Source organism: Bacillus rossius, chromosome 8 (genome assembly GCF_032445375.1).
Source record: "Bacillus rossius redtenbacheri isolate Brsri chromosome 8, Brsri_v3, whole genome shotgun sequence".
Lineage (NCBI taxonomy): Eukaryota > Metazoa > Arthropoda > Insecta > Phasmatodea > Bacillidae > Bacillus > Bacillus rossius.
This window is the reverse complement of record NC_086336.1, coordinates 29,413,383-29,434,485: the sequence shown is the minus strand read 5'-3', so window position 1 is coordinate 29,434,485 and position 21,103 is coordinate 29,413,383. Positions and strand designations below refer to the sequence as shown.

Genomic DNA, 21,103 nt, shown 5'->3' with positions numbered 1-21,103 from the left:
CTGATGTCTATAGTTGTAGCTCTAGTTCATCCTGTATTACTGTAGCTGACATTTCCTGGAGTCTATACTGTCTACCTGGTGGACCTGTGACGAAGATTTCACAGCTCTACCGAATCCTGAGTATTTTGCAGCACTTTAGTGAAAGTGTTTTCGAGTGTTGATTCATATAACCCAGAATTTCACACTTAAATCTTGAAGTATTGCTAAGCATCCAAGGGTAGCTCACTTAAATACTATATCTTACATGAAGCGAGACTTCAATTATTTGCATAAATTTATGTAAACGTATTGCTATTAACACTGAATAATTTAATATTGAAAGAAGCGAGATGTGTGTTCTCTTTTAACATTAAAGTAAATGTTTTTATTTTAACTTAAATAATTATAATAGTTATTATTTTTTATAATTTAAATGTGATTTTAATTTCCTGGGTTTGTGTGTGCTCACTATGTGAGATTGCATTTCACACAGCATTCACTAAATTCAACACACCACACTACTTTCATCATTTTATTACGATACATTCTGTGGGCTGGGATAGGCACATATTAAATAGATTTTGCATATAGCACGGGCCTTGACACCAGTCGTGTAAAACAAGCTCAACTGCCTTGAAGTTCGTGATTGCAGGTGTTGTAACAACATACTGCCTTCACCGACTTCAGTAGATGATAATTCCCATTAACCCGTGTAAACTTTTTTTTTGTTTTAATAAAGGTTTCCATACTAAGGTCCCGCCAGAGCTAGCGATGAAACGCTTTTGTTGTCGCCAAATATTTTAATATATCTCGTGATTCAAGCAAGGGCGCCCATACCCGGGGGCAGGGGGGGGCCGTGGCCCCCCCCTAGCTTTCAGGGAAGGAAAAAAATATAGTGTAGTCAGGTGTTTTACTTTAAAGAAAATTATTTAAATTCGGTATTATGTAGAAGTGATTCAACACGAAGATATTATTGTATATCGTTTTTTACATGTCTATTTCATTTGTTATGTTAGTTCAAGCATTAGTTTCTGCTGCTGCGATATAAGGTGTTGTGTACAGGGAGAAAACGCTGTTCAAGCGCAACGCCCGTGGCGAGTCATTCCCCTTCGTATTCCTACCCAAGCTCGCGCGATAACACAACACAACAGATTTAGACCAGTCAGAGTTAGACGACGCGACAGTTGACATGTGCTTGTAGACGGCGAAATGTTTTGCTACTTTTTCGTCATAATAATGTGTATGTTCACAAATAACATCTCAAAACAGAGATTTTTCAATAGTCTTTAGGTCTACCTACAGTTTTATGCATCTGGTCTAGATTTAGTTTAGTGTATTCAGTCAGTATAAATAACTTAAGTGCAAATAAATAAGTGAAAAGTGTAAAGATAAAAACCATTGTTATTATGTAGTGTTTCTTAGTTTTCCTCATTCGTCACATCCGCTCAGAATATTCACAATTTTTAAGGTAAGCTAACACCTTTAAAGTTACTCAAATAAGAATTATTGTTCAGAAAAGTCTACAACGTAAAATTTATGTTGGAATTTTTAATTTAGAGGAAAACCACTTTTTCCCTTCAAAAGTGTTTAAAGGGATAAGGATTCCGCTACCTTCAGTAGACTCGAAAGCAATTTACACTGGAATCTCGATTTTACGTATGCTCACAGTCGCTTGGATTGCATTCGTAAAATCGTTATCTTCATAAAATTTCAAACACCCCACCCTGTGAAGATACATGTTATAATTTATTGAACGGAATATATATAATATTAAATAGTAAAAACAATGACTGCTGTCTGCCCTCTGCCCTCCCCTTATTTTTTTTTTTAACATTCCACAACTTGCTTCATTGCACGAGTGATATAAAAGCGACATCACAGCGACTAAACACAGTTGCACCACGCATTGCATCATGTTAACTTTTGTGTGGTGACAGTAGGTTGTCCGACATGCCTTTCTTGGATATCTTTCCTTTTCGTAAGACGCGTGTTACTAAAATAAATTTATATTTGAGTTTGCAAACTTGTCCACTCCTTGCCAGAGACGACTGAACACAGACGAGACTATCCAGGGTCGGGTTGATGAGCTGGAAGAATTCCCTGCCTTGCATTTTTATGGACTTCACCTTATCATATTTATCAGTTAATCTTTAACAAATCAGCTTGAAAAATATTAATGAACGCACTTTTAGTAACATAATCGAGGAGAACAAGCACACAGTTCAGTGTACACCTGTACTGTTTCATAAAAGTGATCATAGGTAGGGACTGGAAAAATTCGCGGTTTCAATGACCACTAGGATAGACTAAACGATTCTCCTATGTACTCTGGCAACTATCACATGGTCATTGGCTACCGACTCGGGGAAACTGTTTACTGCGATTCTTATGATTCGATACTTCTTTTGTTGAGTGTTTGCCATTGGCTCAGAGTCCTTCAGGTAAATTGCGGTCCAATCACTGACGCAGCATTAAGCTAAACGAGTTTGGATTCCAGCCTGTCTCGAAAGGAATCCGCGAATTTTTACGGTCTTTAATCATAGGCTTATTTGGTGAAAAAAAACGCTGCTCTTTAACGACAGACATTCATTAAAAACACAGTACATTTTAGTGCGAGAAGCCCTTGAATTTGTGATAGCCATAGGGAATTATTTGTTTGTATAGTAAGTTAAAAAAAAGCTTAGTTGAAAATCCGCTCGTCACGTCTACTTGCTGCGTCACTTATACCATTTTTGAGCGTTTTTTACTGGGAAACCGATGCAGCGAAGGTAATTAATGCGAAAATTGTCAAGATAATGCCTAATGGCTTGGGTTGCTGGATATTAGCGGAAAAGAGAGGAAGTAGCTACTCAATATCGTTTCTTTCTCTCACGCTTCTCAAGGTTTCAAGCTCAGTTGCTATGTTCACGAGCTGGAAATGTTGGAATGGGTAAGGAATGTTGAGTATAGTTCATTTGCGGTAAAATAAATATTTTTACAGCCTTGGCATAATTTTTCAATCTAAGAAATTTCGAACTTTGCGACAAATAAAGTGTACCTAGTCCATTTTTTCTTTTCGATTTTGAGTTTGATGCCGCAATAACTTATACAATATTCACTAACGGTAAATTGCTGTTGTATTAGCTTTAAAATATGAATACGCTGTGCATTAAAAATTAATATCTTTATATGTTTTCATAGTGTTTTTTTTAATTTTTTTAAAAATATATTTTGGTGTCAAATTTTCCGAATTTTAGATGGTTCCTGAAAAAAATGTATTCGTAAAATCGCGGCTTCGTTCAGTCCGGGCTCCGTAAAATCGAGGTTCTAATGTACTCTTAATTCTGAAGTTAAGTTCTGAACATGTTATTTAAGGGTTTATCAATGCCGTATTTACGCGCAGGCTATCTAGGCTGTAGCCTATGGGCCCGCACCACAAATGGGGGCCCGCACCACACGACACGAAAAAAAAAAATTATACTGCGATGTGGATCTTCTTATATTCTTAAAATACGCGTCGACATAGTATGTCCAGTTGTTTTGTGTGGATTAATTGCGCCGAACTAAACTCTTCTGTGGAAAGCTGATATATGAGTTATGTCAGCATTTAGAAATTTTCGATTATTTTCATTGGTTTTGGTGTCACTTAATTCCTTAACATCTAAATACTGTTTGGTTAAATAGTCTAGTTTAATAATAAACTAATTTTTTCTGTGCTTTACTACTGAATCCATCTGTGCTAATTTTAAATGATAAGCAATTATGATTCATATCGAAACATAGTAATATTCATTTAATTGTGAAACAATTTTTGACTGTAATTATAAGCGTAGTTCAGGTGTTACATTTAAAAACAACTGTTTTCTGACTGTGATAACATACTCAAATCGTTTCTCTCCCAAAGTTGAATCTTTTGATCAACACGTTTTAAACTTTATAATTATTTTAATTTAATTTGTACGCGACATTTATTTAGGGGTAAAGAGAGCAATTAGTTGAAGGACTGTATTCTTGATATCCGTGTACCCGAGACGCTTCAAAAGTATAAGGACTCTATTCCTGCATTTGTGTTTCTAAAAATTCATTTGTTTCAATAAAATAGTTAATATTTAATTAATAAAGTAGCCAATAAAGATTTTTTTATGGCGAATGAGTACTGTGGTCTATTATTTTAGTAACAGGACAAAAAATTTTAACAGGGTCAGAACTGGAACTATTTTATGGCTAGTAACAAGCCGCAGTTAAGTCTTCCAAAATATTAAAAATACTTCATACCCCTAAGTCTGGCCCCCCCCTACTAATTATCATATGGGCGCCCTTGGATTCAAGGGTTGTATCGCCAAGGGTTGTATATTTACGGAAAATAGACCACTGTACTTTGCCTGGAAGTGCACTTTCACCATCGTGCGCCTACGTCATTCAGCGTAAAAGTGGTTTGAAAAAGAGCCTCGAAATTCACTCGGCGTGAGCAAAGAATTAGTCATAACTTCCCAACGGAAAGGGTTACACGAGTTACTTGTGCGTCGTCGTGTGGCTATTGAGGTGCTCTGAAAGGTTAGCTAAGAAGACGAAGAAAAATAAGTTGTCGAGTGAAATGTTGTGCCGGTTGACGGTTTACAAACCGTTCTAAAACTGCTTGTTTGAGGTAACGGCGCGCAGTCACAGAAGCATTCAGCGCCAAAGGCGGCGGGACAGGGCTAGGGCGCTCGGGCCGGTCCGTGCCGAGTCAAAGGAGCTCCAGGACTTATCAACAGAGCGAGTGAGGCGCCTTCGTGAGCGCTGTAGACTTGAGGGTTGGGCTCTGTTGCAAGGGCCACAGATTACTTCGGCCATGTATTAAATGTTAAGTAAGTAAATATTTATTTACACTTGATAAATGTAAAATATCATTTTAAGATTAACCGAATATATATATATATATATATATATATATATATATATATTCATAAAAAAACTGAGTTTCATTTAATTCCTCTTAAATTATAACTGGTGGTCCGCGAGAGCGATACTGCTGACCCGGCAGCTGGACGTGACGAGGCTGCCGGCGGCCGAGCGCGACCTTGCAGCTCGCCAGCTCGGGGAAGCACCGCCCGAAGTGGGGCGTGACCCGCTTGACCAGCCGACCTGCGCCGCCGCTTCCAGGCCTCGCCGAGCCTCCCGCCGGCCCCGAGTCAGGCGCTCCCCTGATGTACGCGCTTGGAGGTTATACTTACTTGGCGTAATAACAAAAAACTAACTTGATTTTGCATGCAAATAATCCATAGAAACAAAATAATAAAAGGATTGGAGTGATATTATAAATATGGTTGGTAAAGTATAAATTCTATCAAATTAAAAAAAAAATAATTAAATAAATACTCAGTATTCAACACGTGTGCAAAATTTATTATTTAATTTAGTAAAATAATCCAGATCAAATTTAATTAATAATGAAAATCAATAAACATGCTGAATGTTTATTATAATTTATTAATTTAAATTATTTATAAAATGTAATTTAATGTAATAATTTATAATGCAAATAAATCATACATACGGAAACATAACCTCACTTATATAAATACACTTGAAAAAGTTTGAAAACAATTTATATCACTAATATTCACAATATTTTTTTAATGATATGGGCCGTATTAAAAATCAATCAATAAAGTTCACATATATTATTTTCATTTGAATGTAACCTTTTTTAGTATTTAGCTTTTTTTATATCCTGTTAAAGTTTCGTTGCATGGCGCAGGCGCATAATAAAAATTCACACATTATATTTTTAATAACGCGCAAAAAAAGTATAACTTAAAAAAACAAACAGATAATTACCTAGGACATTTGAATTGTATAGTGTATAAACAGTTGGTCTGGGGATCCTAAACCAGGAATGTGAATTCAACCGGTTAGCAATTGGATAGCGAAACAGATCGTAGCTGTATAAAGTCTAATATGCTATAAATTTGTTTAAAAACTAGAAAATATCTCGCTAAAAAGAATCGTAAAGATGCCATCGTGCAGTGAATATTGCTAGATAAACAAACACAAAACAAACACATCTGAAAAATTATTAGCGTTAAACATCATTATAACCAAAAATTGTTTTTCTATGAAGTATTAACATGGCAAAGCTTGTACACACCAAATCCCTACTTCTCACCGCCATGGTTGGCACATCCAAAGGCGGTCAGGAAGCGGGGAGGGGGAGAGGGCAGGACCGTAGCCAGGATTTTGTGAAGGAGTGAGTCCAGTATAACTATCATATACTTATACTTATACTTTTTATATGAGTAAGTTTCTGTATAATAATTATTTATATTTTATTTTAAAATTTATCAATATTGTCTAAAACGTTTATTTTAAGTACTACATTTTTATGTAACCAACTATTACTGCAAGGAGTGAAAATAAAACGGGTTGAACGATAAACTAATCATAACTACTTTAATAGGTATTTTGACCATTATAATATATTGCAAAAAGTCTAAACCTGGCTTGTACTAGAACTCTATCTTTGCTCAACAATGATAAGTTTACAAGCTAGCAGAATCAGTTTATGTATTTTTTGTTTTTATTTTAAATTTTTTTATTAATTTATTTTTATTTTTAAATATTTTTTTCCTGTAATTTTATGATATCAAAGAAAACATGTGTCGTTTTTCTCCGTGTGCTCCTGATTATTCTTGCCAATATTATGATGGTTTTCTCCGTGTGCTCCTGATTATTCTTATCAATATTATGATGGTTAATCCGTGTGCTTGCGATCATTCCTGCGGTTTCGGTCAAAGGTCAAAGTCACACCCATCCAAGATGGCAGCCGTGACGTCGCAATCCAAGATGGCGGACCGTGAGAAATCTGAGAAGCACTAGCAGGAAGGACGAACTTCCTTCTCCTTGAAGACTATCGATGCCATTCTTCTTATGCGACCGATAGTGAACAACCCATATCCCGCATAAAATAAATAAATATTATTTTACCTGCAAGCAAAACATGACGTCATCTGATGTTGTAAAGCGGAACTGCTTGCAGCAAGTACCTTTGCATGAAATAAATTAACTCTCACCACTGAATAGTGCTATTGTAGTCAGTTAGAGACATAAAGTTTCGTAGCCATGCGGTCAATTAGTCATGCATTCTCGTAACCATGCGTTCTGGAAGCTTCGTAGTCCTATAGCCTCGCGATGACGTAACCTTGAAGACTTGCAATCGCATAGTCTCGTAACCTCATGGTTCGTAGTCTCGTAGTCATGATGTATTGGAGCCTCGTAGACTTGAAGCTACGTAAGCAAGTAGCTTTGTAATCTTATAACATAATGCTGATGGTGTAGATGTAGCAAAAGAGAAAATTCCATCGAAGACAGATGTGTCAATTGGAGCCTTGCAGACGAGTAGCTTCGTAGTCAAGAACTCATGCAGACTTGTATTCCTGTATCCACGCAGTCACGTAAACTCGTTTTCTAGAGGTTTCGTAGCTCTGTAGCCTCGCAGTCTCGTAAACATGAAGATTCGTAGTCACGTAATCTCGTAACCTCATGGCTCGAAGTCGCGTAGTCATGAAGTCTTAGGACCTCGTAGAATTGAAGCTACGTATCCAAGTATCCTCGTAGACTTGAAGCTATGTAAGCAGGCGGCCTTGTAATCTTATAACATAATGCTGGTGGTGCAGTTGGAGCAAAAGAGAAAATTCTGACGAAAACAGATGCTGTAATTGTAGCCTTGTAGACGAGTAGCTTCGTAGTCAAGTACTCATGCAGACTGGTAGTCCTGTATCCTCGCAGTCACGTAAACCTGTGTACTAGAGGCTTCGTAGCTCTGTAGCCTCGCAGTCTCGTAAACTTGAAGATTCGTAGTCACGTAGTTCTGTAACCATGTGGTCTCATAGTCTCTTAGACTCGAAGAATTCTAGCCTAATATATTTGGAGCCAAAAGACTTTTGGGACCAAAAGACTGTAGTTGTCAATGACTGATGGAGCCAATGAATATTGGAGTCAATGAATATTGGAGCCATTGAATATTGGAGCCAATGAATATTGGAGCCAATGAATATTGGAACCAATGAATATTGCAGTCAATGATTATTGGAGCCAATGAATATTGTAGCCAAAGACTATTGGAGCCAATGACTATCGGAGCCAAAAAACTGTTGGAGCCAAAAGGCTGATGGAACCTTTTGGAGCAATTCGAGCCAATTGATATTGGAGCTCATGGATATTGGAGTCAATGAATATTGGAGCCAATGAATATTGGAGCTAATGAATATTGGAGCCAATGAATATTGGAGTCAATGACAAATTAATGTGCTTCCTTTACGTCGATGGTGCTGCCTTTTCGTTGTCGGTGCTTCCAAATGTGCTTCCTTTTCGTTGGCGGTGCTGCCTTTTCTTTGTCGGTGCTTCCAAATGTGCTTCCTTTTCGTTGGCGGTGCTGCCTTTTCGTTGTCGGTGCTTCCAAATGTGCTTCCTTTTCGTTGTCGGTGCGGCCTTTTCGTTGATGGTGCTTCCTTTTCGTTGTCGGTGCTTCCAAATGTGCTTCCTTTTCGTTGGCGGTGCGACCTTTTCGTTGTCGGTGCTTCCAAATGTGCTTCCTTTTCGTTGGCGGTGCGGCCTTTTCGTTGTCGGTGCTTCCAAATGTGCTGCCTTTTCGTTGTCGGTGCTGCCTTTTTCTTTGTCGGTGCTTCCAAATGTGCTGCCTTTTCGTTGTCGGTGCTGCCTTTTCGTTGTCGGTGCTGCCTTTTCGTTGTCGGTGCTGCCTTTTCGTTGTCGGTGCTTCCAAATGTGCTGCTTTTTCGTTGTCGGTGCTGCCTTTTCGTTGTCGGTGCTGCCTTTTCGTTGTCAGTGCTTCCAAATGTGCTGCCTTTTCGTTGTCGGTGCTGCCTTTTCGTTGTCGGTGCTTCCAAATGTGCTGCCTTTTCGTTGTCGGTGCTGCCTTTTCGTTGTCGGTGCTTCCAAATGTGCTGCCTTTTCGTTGTCGGTGCTGCCTTTTCGTTGTCGGTGCTTCCAAATGTGCTGCCTTTTCGTTGTCGGTGCTTCCAAATGTGCTGCCTTTTCGTTGTCGGTGCTTCCAAATGTGCTGCCTTTTCGTTGTCGGTGCTTCCAAATGTGCTGCCTTTTCGTTGTCGGTGCTTCTAAATGTGCTGCCTTTTCGTTGTCGGTGCTTCCGAATGTGCTGCCTTTTCGTTGTTGGTCCTTTTATTTTTTATGTTGTTTTGACTCTAGTATTATTGTAAATGATTCTTGATTTGACTAGCGTATTATTCCATCCGGTGCATGTATATAAGCGAGTCCTAGACAGCAGGTCGGTCAGTTTGTTACTGTCGTCGACGGTGTAAGGATCACCTAGATTATTTCATCTGGTGCATAAGTCGCGTAATTACCTGTTCTTGAGAACTCGATGGCATCTTTACCGACTTTAACGTCGAACTCGATGGATGTTGTACCATCGTCTACGGGAACCTTGACGTCAGCGACGACAATGGTGGAGCAGATCTCGTTGGCAACGACGACGACGTCAACATTGGAGGAGATTTCAATAGATGTGATACCACCAGCAGAATATAGCTTAATAACTACTGAGCTGGATGTGCAGGAAACCACGACGATCGACGATACGACCTCGATGGAGACTTCAATGGATGCTGATTTGACAACTAGCGAACATCGGTGCTGTTACTGCGACAAGATTTTCTCAAACAACAGCAATGCTCGGCGACACGAGAGGAGCGAATGTGTCAAGAACCTATATCGTAAAATGTTTGTTTGTGAGAAATGTCATAAGCAGTTTGCCAGAAAAGATAATATGAAAACGCACATGAAGGCATGCAAAGGTCCTGCTGTGCGGCAGAAAGTAAAGGTTTCGGCGCAACAACGATGCATCGATGTGCATAAGAGAATGCCTGGAAATGGTACTACTGTTGCAACGCCTGTATCTGGATCGGGTCTGAAAGGATCGTCTTCATCACCACGGTATCCTTGCAGCTACTGTGATACGTCGTTCGCATTTTACCATGATGCACGAAGACATGAGCGGAGCAAATGCGCGAAGAATCCTTCTCGCATGAAGTTTCGATGTGATGAGTGCCTTAAATGGTTTACTCGAATTGACAGTTTGCGACATCATGCGAAAAAATGTAAAGGTGGAGTCTGTGCTCCTACTGCTGAACTACCTGCCGACATTTCGACTCCTCGCTTTAGATTGGAGACACGAAAGCGTACAACCAAAAAAACAGATGCCCAGCAACCGATTGTTATGACGTCTGAACATGGAACTAAACCTAAGACTGTGTTCGTAGCATTACAAGTGAACGATAATGGCTTCTACTTGGCGCAGTCTGCATTTCGTGGAACGTTGAAAGACTACTATTATCTAAATACGTTCGGTGAGTCGAAGGACATTTGTAATTTTCTTGACGATATCAGACAGAAGATAATCAATCAGCTTACTGATGATGTAGCAACAAACGGACCTTTGAAATATAACTTGTGGTTGGACTGTATATATGGAAAGCCATATCCGTTCGATGACGAAGTGAAGAAGTGTGCATTCAAGACATCTGCTGCAGTAATTTACAGTTCTAACGATGTGAAGCAAACTGTTAAAAACGGTATCCAGAAACTCTGTCAAGAAGAGGTGGACTATGTCTGTAAAGGTTCTGGCTGGACTCTGTCTAGTATAAACCGATTGGAGCTAAGAATTAGTCATTTCACACCGCTGCGGAACTAAATGATTATAAGATTGTTGGCTTTCGTAAGTGATCCTGTAGTAGAATAGAAATTATGTAATAAATATTATGTTTGTAAAAGAACTTGCGGTGTTTAATTCCTCGAACCTGTTACTATTATGTTAAACTGATGATATATTTAATTTTTTTTTGCATCATCCTAGATCGTACCAAGGATCTTAGTCGATCTAATTAATCAGTATATTGATCGGAAATTTATTTAATGATTTCTGAACTTTTTCCCGGATCTCTAGCATTAAAATTACACATTTCCAATATGGTGGTCTTGATGTCTGATAGGATGGTGGTAGTAGAGGATTTAAAGTCTCTTTAAGAATGTTGAACATGGTTTATTTAAATTATTTTTTTTACATAAGATTAAACATTATTGCAACGATCGGGTATCGAACCGAGGACGGGAATCGATCGAATCAATATGTAAATTAATGAGTGATTTATTTAATGAATTTTGGAACTTTTCCCGAATTTCTAGCTAAATAATTACGGATTTTCAAGATGGCGGCCAAATGACAAGATGGCGGATGTCACAGTAATAAATGATTACTGCACTCTTGCGGATACGAATTAAACTAACATGTCATCGGCGCACTCTAGCCGACGATACAATGATGATGGCTTCCAGCATCGAAGACAAGATGGCGGCCATGACGTCATACCTGATGATGATAAAAAGTGGTGGGAGTCAGTATGCCTGCAGCCACCTCGGGGGAAGGATCGGTCGCCATTTTTATTTTTTTTGCACTCGTCGGGTTCGAACCGAGGACTCCGAGCTCCGTGTCGTAAATGTTTGTTTTTTAAATATTTTATTAAAAATTTTATTATTTAATTTGTTTTATGAATTTTAAATTTTTTTTCATTATAAACCGGATAATAAATTTAAAGATGGCGGCCGTAACGGAAATTGCAACGATGACGTCATAATTCAAGATGGCGGTCATGGTATCCTTATTCCTAGAAATGGCTTAACTGAGGCTTGAGTTAAGGATGCTTAAGCCAGTTTTAGGAATTTTCAGCCGCTGGGATTTTTAAGGACTAAAAACGGGAATTTTTCCCTCGAAACGGGAAATTTTTCCCTCGAAATGAGAAATTTTTAATTTGTGTAATTTTTTGATATTTTTTGGCGGAACTTTTTTTCCACAGAAATGGAAATTTTGGCGATTTTTGAGGAATTTTGGGCAAATTTTGCCCAATTTTGGCGGATTTTGGCGATTTTTGAGGATCAAATTCAAGGTCAAGGTCAAAGGTCAAGGTCACAACCATCCAAGATGGCCGTCGTGACGTCACAATCCAAGATGGCGGACACCGGCACCGGCACCACAGCCTGAAGCCTGATCTCGGACCGTCATTTACATACTACTGAACGGTATCTAATTTTTCGGAAAGTACGTAATTGAGATGCTTTTTTTTTAAATTTAAATTTTGTGATTGTTTAGCCAAAAAGTATAACAATTTTAACAATACAAAACGTAATTTAAAAAAATGTCTTTGACGGGACGTACTCCATTAATAACATAAACACTGAGTTGATGGTGTGTGGCAAGCTCCATAAACAACGACTGTGACCATTCAATGCTGTGACCAGGCTAAGAAACAACTGACAGGATGATGATTAGATAAACAGTCGAAAGTTCTCGTAATAGAGTTTACGATGGTTAGATATAAATATTCTTATTTGAAAATGTTGATGGTGATGAAGGGGAAAGGGAAGAAAGTAAGTTGGCATAGAGCAGTGGCGTTCTTATGGGAGAGTCTTTGTCAATTACTTTCATATGTTCAAAATATTTCTAATTACATAAATTATACGGTGTGTAATATTGGCAAACAATTTTGAAATTAATTGTTAAAAATAATTTTCTCTGCAGAATTCTTGTCGTCTCTTTGTACTGTGGGTAATATATATACCTATAAATAATTTGATTGGTCTAAAAAACTAAACTATAGTAAAAATACATTGCCACCAATCGTGGGAGTACTGCAAAAAAGTGACCGACCACGAAAAAAAAAGGACAAAAACTAAGTTGACTCAGTCAATTTTTATCGAACAATGTTTTAAGTATTTAGACTTGGTCTTAATAGCATTTATATATTTTTATTCACAATCAATTGAGTTGAAATACTGGCAGAAGGTAGTTTAATCACATTTTTTCCACTTTACGACTTCGTCATTTTTTGAAATATACCCACGATTGTTATTTATCTCACGTCAGTAATGCGAAACTGTAAATATTACATACACATATATGACTTTAATTAATAGACTGTGCTTTTATTAACGTGGTATAATTTAAAAGATGGGATATAGAATGTCACCGGATTAAAAACCGGGATATTTAAGTATATGTGCTTGGATATGAGGCCTGCGCCAGGCAACGAGTGAGTGAAATTTAACCACGTGCAGCTAAGATCTAGTTTGTTTGGTTCGGAAAGAGTTGGGAATAAGCGCTGTTGCAATGCCGGCTATGCGTACAGGAAGCAGGAAAACGTCTTTCACGACGACATGCACTTTGCCGACCACTAGTTTCCTGTTGTTGCAACTTCGTTGCTGAAGGCAACGCGAGTATAAATTCCACAAGTAAATTCCAATAAAAGCCACCTGAGCTCCCAGATGAATTTCGTTATTTTTTTTTACCTTCATAATTTCTTTGCTCTCCCACGTATTCTTCACCATCTTAAAGGTTCGTCGAACCGGAAACGACCACCATTCCCGTTTTCTCTGGGTACGATTCTGATTGGCTGATTCCGTCAGACATCAAGGAAATTTTTCGAACCCATCCTATATAGAAAATATTTTATGTGAATATTTCCGCGCTAGTGACGTTTTAGGTGGTGTCCGTAACTCAGCCACATTAAAAGACCAACTTCGTTAGAATGTGTTGGAAGATTGACAGTGTGACAAGGCCTTAAAATGTCCTCGTGGAAGAAACGCCTTAGGAGAGTAGTAGTTGCGCCGCACGGAGGGCAAGACTGTCCACGTCGGGTGAGACAGTGGTAGCGGTGCAGAAAACCCCCCCTTTTTTTACCAAGAGGCTACACAAGAAAAAATAAATAACAACAGTGCTGCCAAGCTTATCTGAACAGTTTTTGATGTGTAACATCTTAACTCTCGGTATACGACATTTGGTAGGAGTCCTTTCGTGAATAGAACGAAGTCGCATAGAACAGAGATGTGTAACCACGGTGCTGCCAACTGTGGCGGATGGCGCGAATAAAAGATCACAAAGACAGAGGGAAACAGTATTGTATCAACTGTTTAGTGAATTTTAATAAGATGGGCAGTATTTTAGTTAAAATCCTTGTCGAAATTAGGTCAAAAGCCGGAGTTTAGTATTTTTTCAAGTCTTTTTCGCTTTTATCGGAGCCGTTTAATTATATAGTTTAAAATTTCTGTCTGCAAATGGAAAGATTCAATAGACGACGTAGTTGTTCCGGTAGCGAATTCTCGATGCGGGTGCGGAAACTACGTGTGATTCCCGTCAATAAATGTAGTTGAAAACACAATTTGCGCTAACTTATCACACACGTAATTATTTTAAAGAATTCCATGTTAAATTTCGTGTTCGAGTTTCGAATTATACGTGTATTTGCAACATGAGAGCACACGAATATGCTCGTTACCGAGGTTAGATGTTACACATATTTGGCGAGAACTGAAATACTCACTCTCAATTTTATTAAAATTAAATTGTGTTTTCTTTCAGCATAGAAAGCGTAAAAATACTAAACTACTGAAATTAATAACAGGTGTAAGACAAATTATGTATTAGTGGAATTTTGCTGACACGGATGACTGTAAGAAATAATTTTCATTATGTTCACATTAGCTAGAACGCTTGGTGTAATTAGCATAAAGCGACAATTAGTCAAATATCTTTGAGTTTAAGTAACTACATGATGAGTAGAGACCTGCAAAATTCGCGGTTTCGAATGCCTTCAGGATACACTGCACATTCTCCTGTACACTGGGCAAATAAAGCAAGTTCATTGGTTGTTGACTTGTAAGTCATCTCAGCTGGTTTGTCTGTGATTCGATCCTTCTTTGCTTGAGGGTTTATAATTGGTTGAGATTCGCCAAGATGAACAGTAAGCCAATAGCAAAATTATCTAAGAGGTATATGTGTTTGAATTCTAGCCTATCACCGAATGAATACGCGAATTTTGCAGGTCTCTAATGATGAGTAATAAGTCTTCATACAAATGGTGAAAGCGGTGATCAATTTATTTTTAGTTTTTAGGAAGGTGAAAAGATTGAAAAAAGATGCCACCAACGAAGGAAAAACGGATTTACATTATTTTGTTGGCCCGTGATGTAACGCGTACTTTCAATGCAACGCACAGAACAGATAACACGTGACACCGTGGAAAAACTTATCAGGAAATTCAAAGCGACAGGTTTTGACGCCGATGCAAGCAGATCTGGAAGACCAAAGACGGCAGCAGATGGTTGAGCGTCAACACAGGTGCTAGCAGCTATGGCCCGGAGTCCGACAGAAGAGACTCAACGTGTCTCTGTCGATATGGAAGGGAGACATGTGAAACATATCCTGTAACTATAGCATCACACTGTTCGAAATTGATGTAAATTTACGGACTTTTTAACGAAGAATTAACCTAAAATAAACGAATAGTTCTTAATATCAGATGACTGAATCTTCGTATAAACTACGCCCGGATGCCGATTTCCAAATTCTGTGTTTTCGTTATAAACAAGGTTAACACGCGCGCGGAAATATAAGGTATTCTTGTTGAAGATTCAACCAGTTTTAAATTTTTTTTTAAATTATAAAATAAGATTATAATTGTATATTCGTGTTGGAAGGAAGAGAATTCAACACCCGTAAACTTACGAAATTCACTGGATAACTTTTAGCATTATTGGTAAATTTAAGATGGAAATTTTTGGTCAAAAATCTGTAGGATTCCCTCGGAACTGGGGGTGGGGTGGGGATAACATTTATCATCCCCATTTTACAGTTACTATTATGCTGGTTTTTTGATTCTGGGGGAGGGGGGGGGGCTGCTCCCCCCGGATCTAAGTCTATGGTGCATATGATACAATTTGTACGAATAAAATAAACATTAATCACTGGTTTCACCATTCGTACGGAGACTGTACAATGGGAAGACGATACTCTACGGCAATTGTCGAGTTTTCCGGTTGATAAATAAACCAGCAGAGCCACTGAATCATGACGCCTGCCGAGAGGAGTGGGGAGGCAGCCGGGCAGAGAAGCCAGCCGGGCGAGAGCAGCAGAAGCTCCTGCGACGCCCAGCGATGCGGAGCGCCACGGTGGTGGTGCTGGCTCTGGCAGTCGTCGGCGGCGGCGGCGGCGGCGGCGGCGGAGCGCGACATCGCGAGGCCGCCGGCGACCAGCCGGTGGTGAGGACCGCGCAAGGCCGCCTCAAGGGCAGCGTCATGCAGTCCCGCCTCGGCAGGAACATCTACGCCTTCCGCGGCGTCAGGTTCGCCGAGCCGCCGCTGGGGGAGCTCAGGTTCAAGGTGGGTGGACCAGGCGTCGCGCACGGAATAAATGATACTGGCAAGAACTGTTGAAAGGAGCACGAGGGGGAAGGAGTAGGGGGAAACCATTGGTAAAGGGCATTTTGTGCGAGTTATCTTGTGAATGCGACGGAAGTTAAGGAACGGAAATATGTAACCACCATGGTGCTGCGATTTGTGGCGGATGGCGCGAACCAAAGTTCACAAAGCCAAAGGGAAACTTTATGGTTCCAACTGTTAAATGAATTTTTAACAAGATGGGCAGTATTTTAATAAAATTCCTTGAAGTAAATCAGGTCAAAAACCGGGCTTTCGTATTTTTTCAAGTCCGTCTATATTAGACGTAGCTGCTCCGGTAGCACATTCTAGCGGTGGGTGCGGAAATTACGTGTGATCCGCGTTCTGAAGTGTAGTTGAAAACACAATAATTAGGTTATATTTATCACGCTCAACATTATTTTAAATAATTCGACGTTGAAATCTGCGTCCAAGTTTCGTATTATGAGTTCCTTGCAACATTAGAACACATTAATTTGCTCGTTGCCAAGGCTCAATGTTGCACATCACTGGCGAGCACTGAAAAACTCACATTTTTTTATGCATGACCTTACTATGACAGCACTACCAAAACGAAACTACAAGTCTATTGCTAATATACAAGTTATGCGATACACATAGTTCACATTTACAGCTATGTCCACGGCAAACTTTATAGCCTTAAATTATTATTTTATTGGATGGTTCAAAAAACCTTGTAAGTAGTATGTAAATGGCGGTACTGGCACAGGCGGCAGGCGCTGTATCCGGGAGCTGGGTCCATGACCGACCTCTCTAACGTCACGGCGGCCATCTTGAACTCAAACATTTCTCAAAATTCCTCCAAAATGACTCAAAATGACTCAAAAATTCCCGTTTTGAGGGAAAAAATCTCGTTTTATTCCTCAAAAATTAGGATTTCGAAAAACCTCAAAATATTTTTGCCTTAGAAAGAACACAAATTCCTAAAAGAGGCTTAAGCATCCATGTATACAGCCTCCGATAAGCCTCTGACGTCATCTAGGATTATGATGTCACCGATGCAATTTCCGTTACGACCGCCATCTTGAAAATCTTTATTTATTAACCGATTATAATGAAAAAAATTAATTATTAAATTTTAATAAAAACTCTTTAAAACACCATTGCAAATATCGTTACGGCCACCATCTTGGATTCTATAAATGTTGCATGTTTCGTTACGCCCGCCATCTTGGTTGAGTACGATGTCACGGTTACACTTGTAGTTATGGCCGACATATTGGATTCTATAAATATTTCACTTTTCGTTTCTGCCGCAATCTTGAAAAACCGTAATTGATTAACTTCTCATTTGTAGAACAAGGATAGAGTTCTAGCACAAGCCACAATATTTTGTATTTTTTTCGATTTTTTTAATTTTTACTATAAATTTTTTCTGTGATTTTCTGTTTTGTAAAACGTGTGATGGTTTTCTCCGAGTGCTCCCGATTATTCTTGTCAGTATAATGATGGTTTTCTCCGTGAACTCCCGATTATTCTTGTCAATATTTTGATGGTTTTTATCCGCGTGCTCCTGTTTATTCCCGTGGTTTCTCCAAGTGCTTCTGGTTATTTCTGAGAAACCGATCTCTACATAAAGGATTGTTTACCTAATGAGACATGCCATTTTATACAGAGTTGCAATTAAATTGTGAATTTCTGCTACTAAAACAGCACTTGTAATATTTTTATCAGGTGTAATTAAAAAAAAATCATTACTCAGTCCGATATGTGATAAGACGGATGAGAAACACTATCATGAAGGACGAACTTCCTTGTCCTTGGTGTCTAGCGAAGCCATCCTTTTGCGATCGTTAGTGAGCATCCCGCATCCCACATAAAATAAATAAATACATTATGACTCAACACAACACATGACGACATCACATGCTCATGCTAATAATCGGGACTACTTGTAACAAGTTATTTTGTATGAGATAACTTAACTCACGTCGCTGACTGGAGCTATTGTAGCCTGTTGGAGCCATGTATCCTCAAAGCCTCGTAGCCTTGTGTTGTGTCTCACAACATTTTTTATCATTTGAAATTAAAAATGAAACATCCATTCCTCAGTCAAATAATTAGCCATGAAACAACTGAGAAGCACTAACATGCAAGACGAACTTCCTTCTCCTTGTTATCTAACGAAGCCTTCCTTCTTTTGCTATCGTTAGTGAGCATCCCACATCCCACATCCCACATAAAAGAATTAAATGAAATTTACCTGCAAGCAACTCGTGGCGTCATCTGTTGACAAAAATCGGGACTACTTACAACAAGTTCTTTTGTATGAGATAACGTAACTCTCGCTGATGAAATATTAAAAAAATTCTATTTAAGTAATGGATCTAATTTAAAACTCTCAGTTTGCATCTAGCATTAGTCTCAGTAACTAATATGAATCCTGATTCGGTGTCTGTCGCTGTATCGGAAGGAAACAGGTGTAATATTTGCAGCAAAGAATTTATCTTGAGAAGGAATGGAAGACAACACGAGAATAATGACTATGTTAAAAATCCACTACGCAATATAAGTTGTGTTAGATGTAGCAAGTCGTTTACGCGAAGAGAGAGCTTAAAAAGACATGGCAGTACTTGTAACGCCAAGCCTGCGTACAAGCTAGAGGACAACGATCGATCTACTAGTCTAAAGAAGAGTGATTTGCATTACGACAATAATTTTCTTTGTCTTGGGAGAGATTATGTTCGTGGCTCTTCCGATCTCGACAAAAGAACTTAAAATGAAGGACGTTGATGATTTATGAAAGAATGAAGACAATGGAAGAATCCTTAATGTGAAAAGTGAGAATACATTCAAGCCCAATTCAAGTAGATCTTTCCTACTTTGTAAAAATGAAGCATGAAGACGATGAAGACACTTCGACATTATCGATATCGAATTCTTACGGTAATCTGGGTGAAGACGATGCCTTCTACGGTGATGGCTACAGTGACTCTGAGGCTGTTGACAAAGGCATCGACTGTGATGAAGCACATAAAGCTGACAAGATCGAAGACTGTGACGGTGTCGAGACCGAAACGATGGAAACGTCGCGTTATAATAAATAAATCTGATAAAACTTCTTATGATCACTGGGACGATAGTGATATTAAAAGTATAATAAACATGCAAGGAAGATGGTAGCAGAAGAGATTGATTACACATCATGGAAAGATCCAAACATATTGTTTGACCGGCTAAGGCTACATGGCTCGCCTTGTGCAGGAAACTATTCGTGCATCAAAGAAATATACTTCATACTCAAAGAACTAAGGGAAGCTGGCTACATACGATAATGGCTTGTTTTACTTGCATTTGTATAATGTTGAGAAATAAATAAAATATGTTAAGTAAAAATTTAATGTTTCATTTCTTGTATTCTGATTTATAACTAAGACTTAGTTCTCGTAACACAGCTTCCTTTTTTTATTGTGCTTCCAAATGCGCGTCCTTTTCGTTAAATGTGCTTACTTTGGTTGATTGTGCTTCCTTTTGGTAGATTGTCCTTCCAAAATGTGCTTCCTTTTGGTTGATGGTGCTTCCAAAATGTGCTTCCTTTTTGTTGATGGTGCTTCCAAAATGTGCTTTCTTTTTGTTGATTGTGCTTCCTTTTCTTTAATGGTGCTTTCGATCATGCTTCCTTTTCAGTGATTGTGCTTTCTTTTTTCGAATGTGCTTCCGATTTTGCTTCCTTTTTCGTTGATCGTGCGTAGTAAAATCTGTAGTGAAATATTTACTAGTTCAAAACCTCTTGGTCTTGGTAAAATATTTTTCAAGGTCTCTTGGTCCTTTAGTCTGTATAAAACATTTCACGACGATCTAATTGACTGTAATTAGCTAACGACGAAGAAGGTCATGAGGTCCGGAAATGACTAGCCTATACGTCTGACATTGTTCATGAGCCGGTCTCGTGGTCCGGAGACACTTGGTCTGTATGTATGGATTGCTTTGTACATGAACATTTTAGAGGTTATTCAGAGTATCGAAAAACTAGACTTTCATGTTAGGCTTATCGACAATGTATTTAATTCGTCGGACAGGTATATTGTCTTGAGTCTTATTTTTGTAGAGTGAATGATTAATAAACTCCGCGAAAAGTAATGGAAACCAGAATGTAAAATTTATTTAATATTTAGTTACGCTTGTCACTGGTCAAGAATCAAACCGAGGACAGGAATCCCTCTATTCAAAATGTAATTAATGAGTGATTTTTTCGGTGAATTTTGGAATTTTTCCCGAATTTCTAGGTAAAACAATCCAATATGGCAGTTATAACGGCTTTCTGGAGGCTGGTAGTAGAGGATTTTAAGCCTCTTTTAGGACTTTGATAATAATTTATTGAAATTGATATTTTTTACATAAAAAAATATATTGATTAGATCAAGTATCGAACAAAGGATTGGAACTGATCGGCTCAATCAGTATATCGATTTCAAATTAATTTAATGAATTTTGGAATTTTTACCGAATTGCTAGCTGAATAATTACACAATTCCAAGATGGCGCCCAAATTTCAAGATGGTGGTTACGTCAGTAATTATAATTGATTACTGCACTCTAACAGGTAAAATTTTAACTAATATGATGGTAGCGTACTCTAGCAGACGAGAACAATATGGCGGATATGACATCATACCAGCTGATGATATAAACCTTGGTATTGGTGGTGGGAAGTCAGTCTGAGGGCATCTTCTGTGGAAGAAGGATCTATCTGCATTATTTTTTTTGCCCTTACCGGGTTTGAACCGAGGAATTCAAGGTGTAAGTGCTTTTTTAAATAGTATTATATTAAAATTTTATTAATACTTTTTTTATAATTTTTGAAATTTATTCCGAATTTCTAGCATATAAATTACGGTTTTCC

At 38.5% G+C, this 21,103-nt stretch overlaps 1 protein-coding gene and 1 long non-coding RNA gene across 5 annotated transcripts in view; one reads left to right on the top strand and one right to left on the bottom strand.

The window, feature by feature from the left end:
• The window catches only part of LOC134534694 (uncharacterized), a 68,045-nt gene that overhangs the window by 19,249 nt on the left and 27,693 nt on the right, over positions 1-21,103 (bottom strand). The window lies entirely within an intron of this gene.
• The window catches only part of LOC134534692 (esterase E4-like), a 46,154-nt gene continuing 30,045 nt past the window's right edge, over positions 4,995-21,103 (top strand). Inside the window, exons 1-2 of one of the 2 annotated variants that reach the window (XM_063373168.1) lie at positions 4,995-5,160; positions 15,857-16,182. In XM_063373168.1, the coding sequence (XP_063229238.1) occupies positions 5,145-5,160; positions 15,857-16,182 (342 nt within the window). In that variant the 5' untranslated portion in view covers positions 4,995-5,144. The remainder of the gene's footprint in view (positions 5,161-15,856; positions 16,183-21,103) is intronic. The other variant, XM_063373167.1, reaches the window with a different exon arrangement.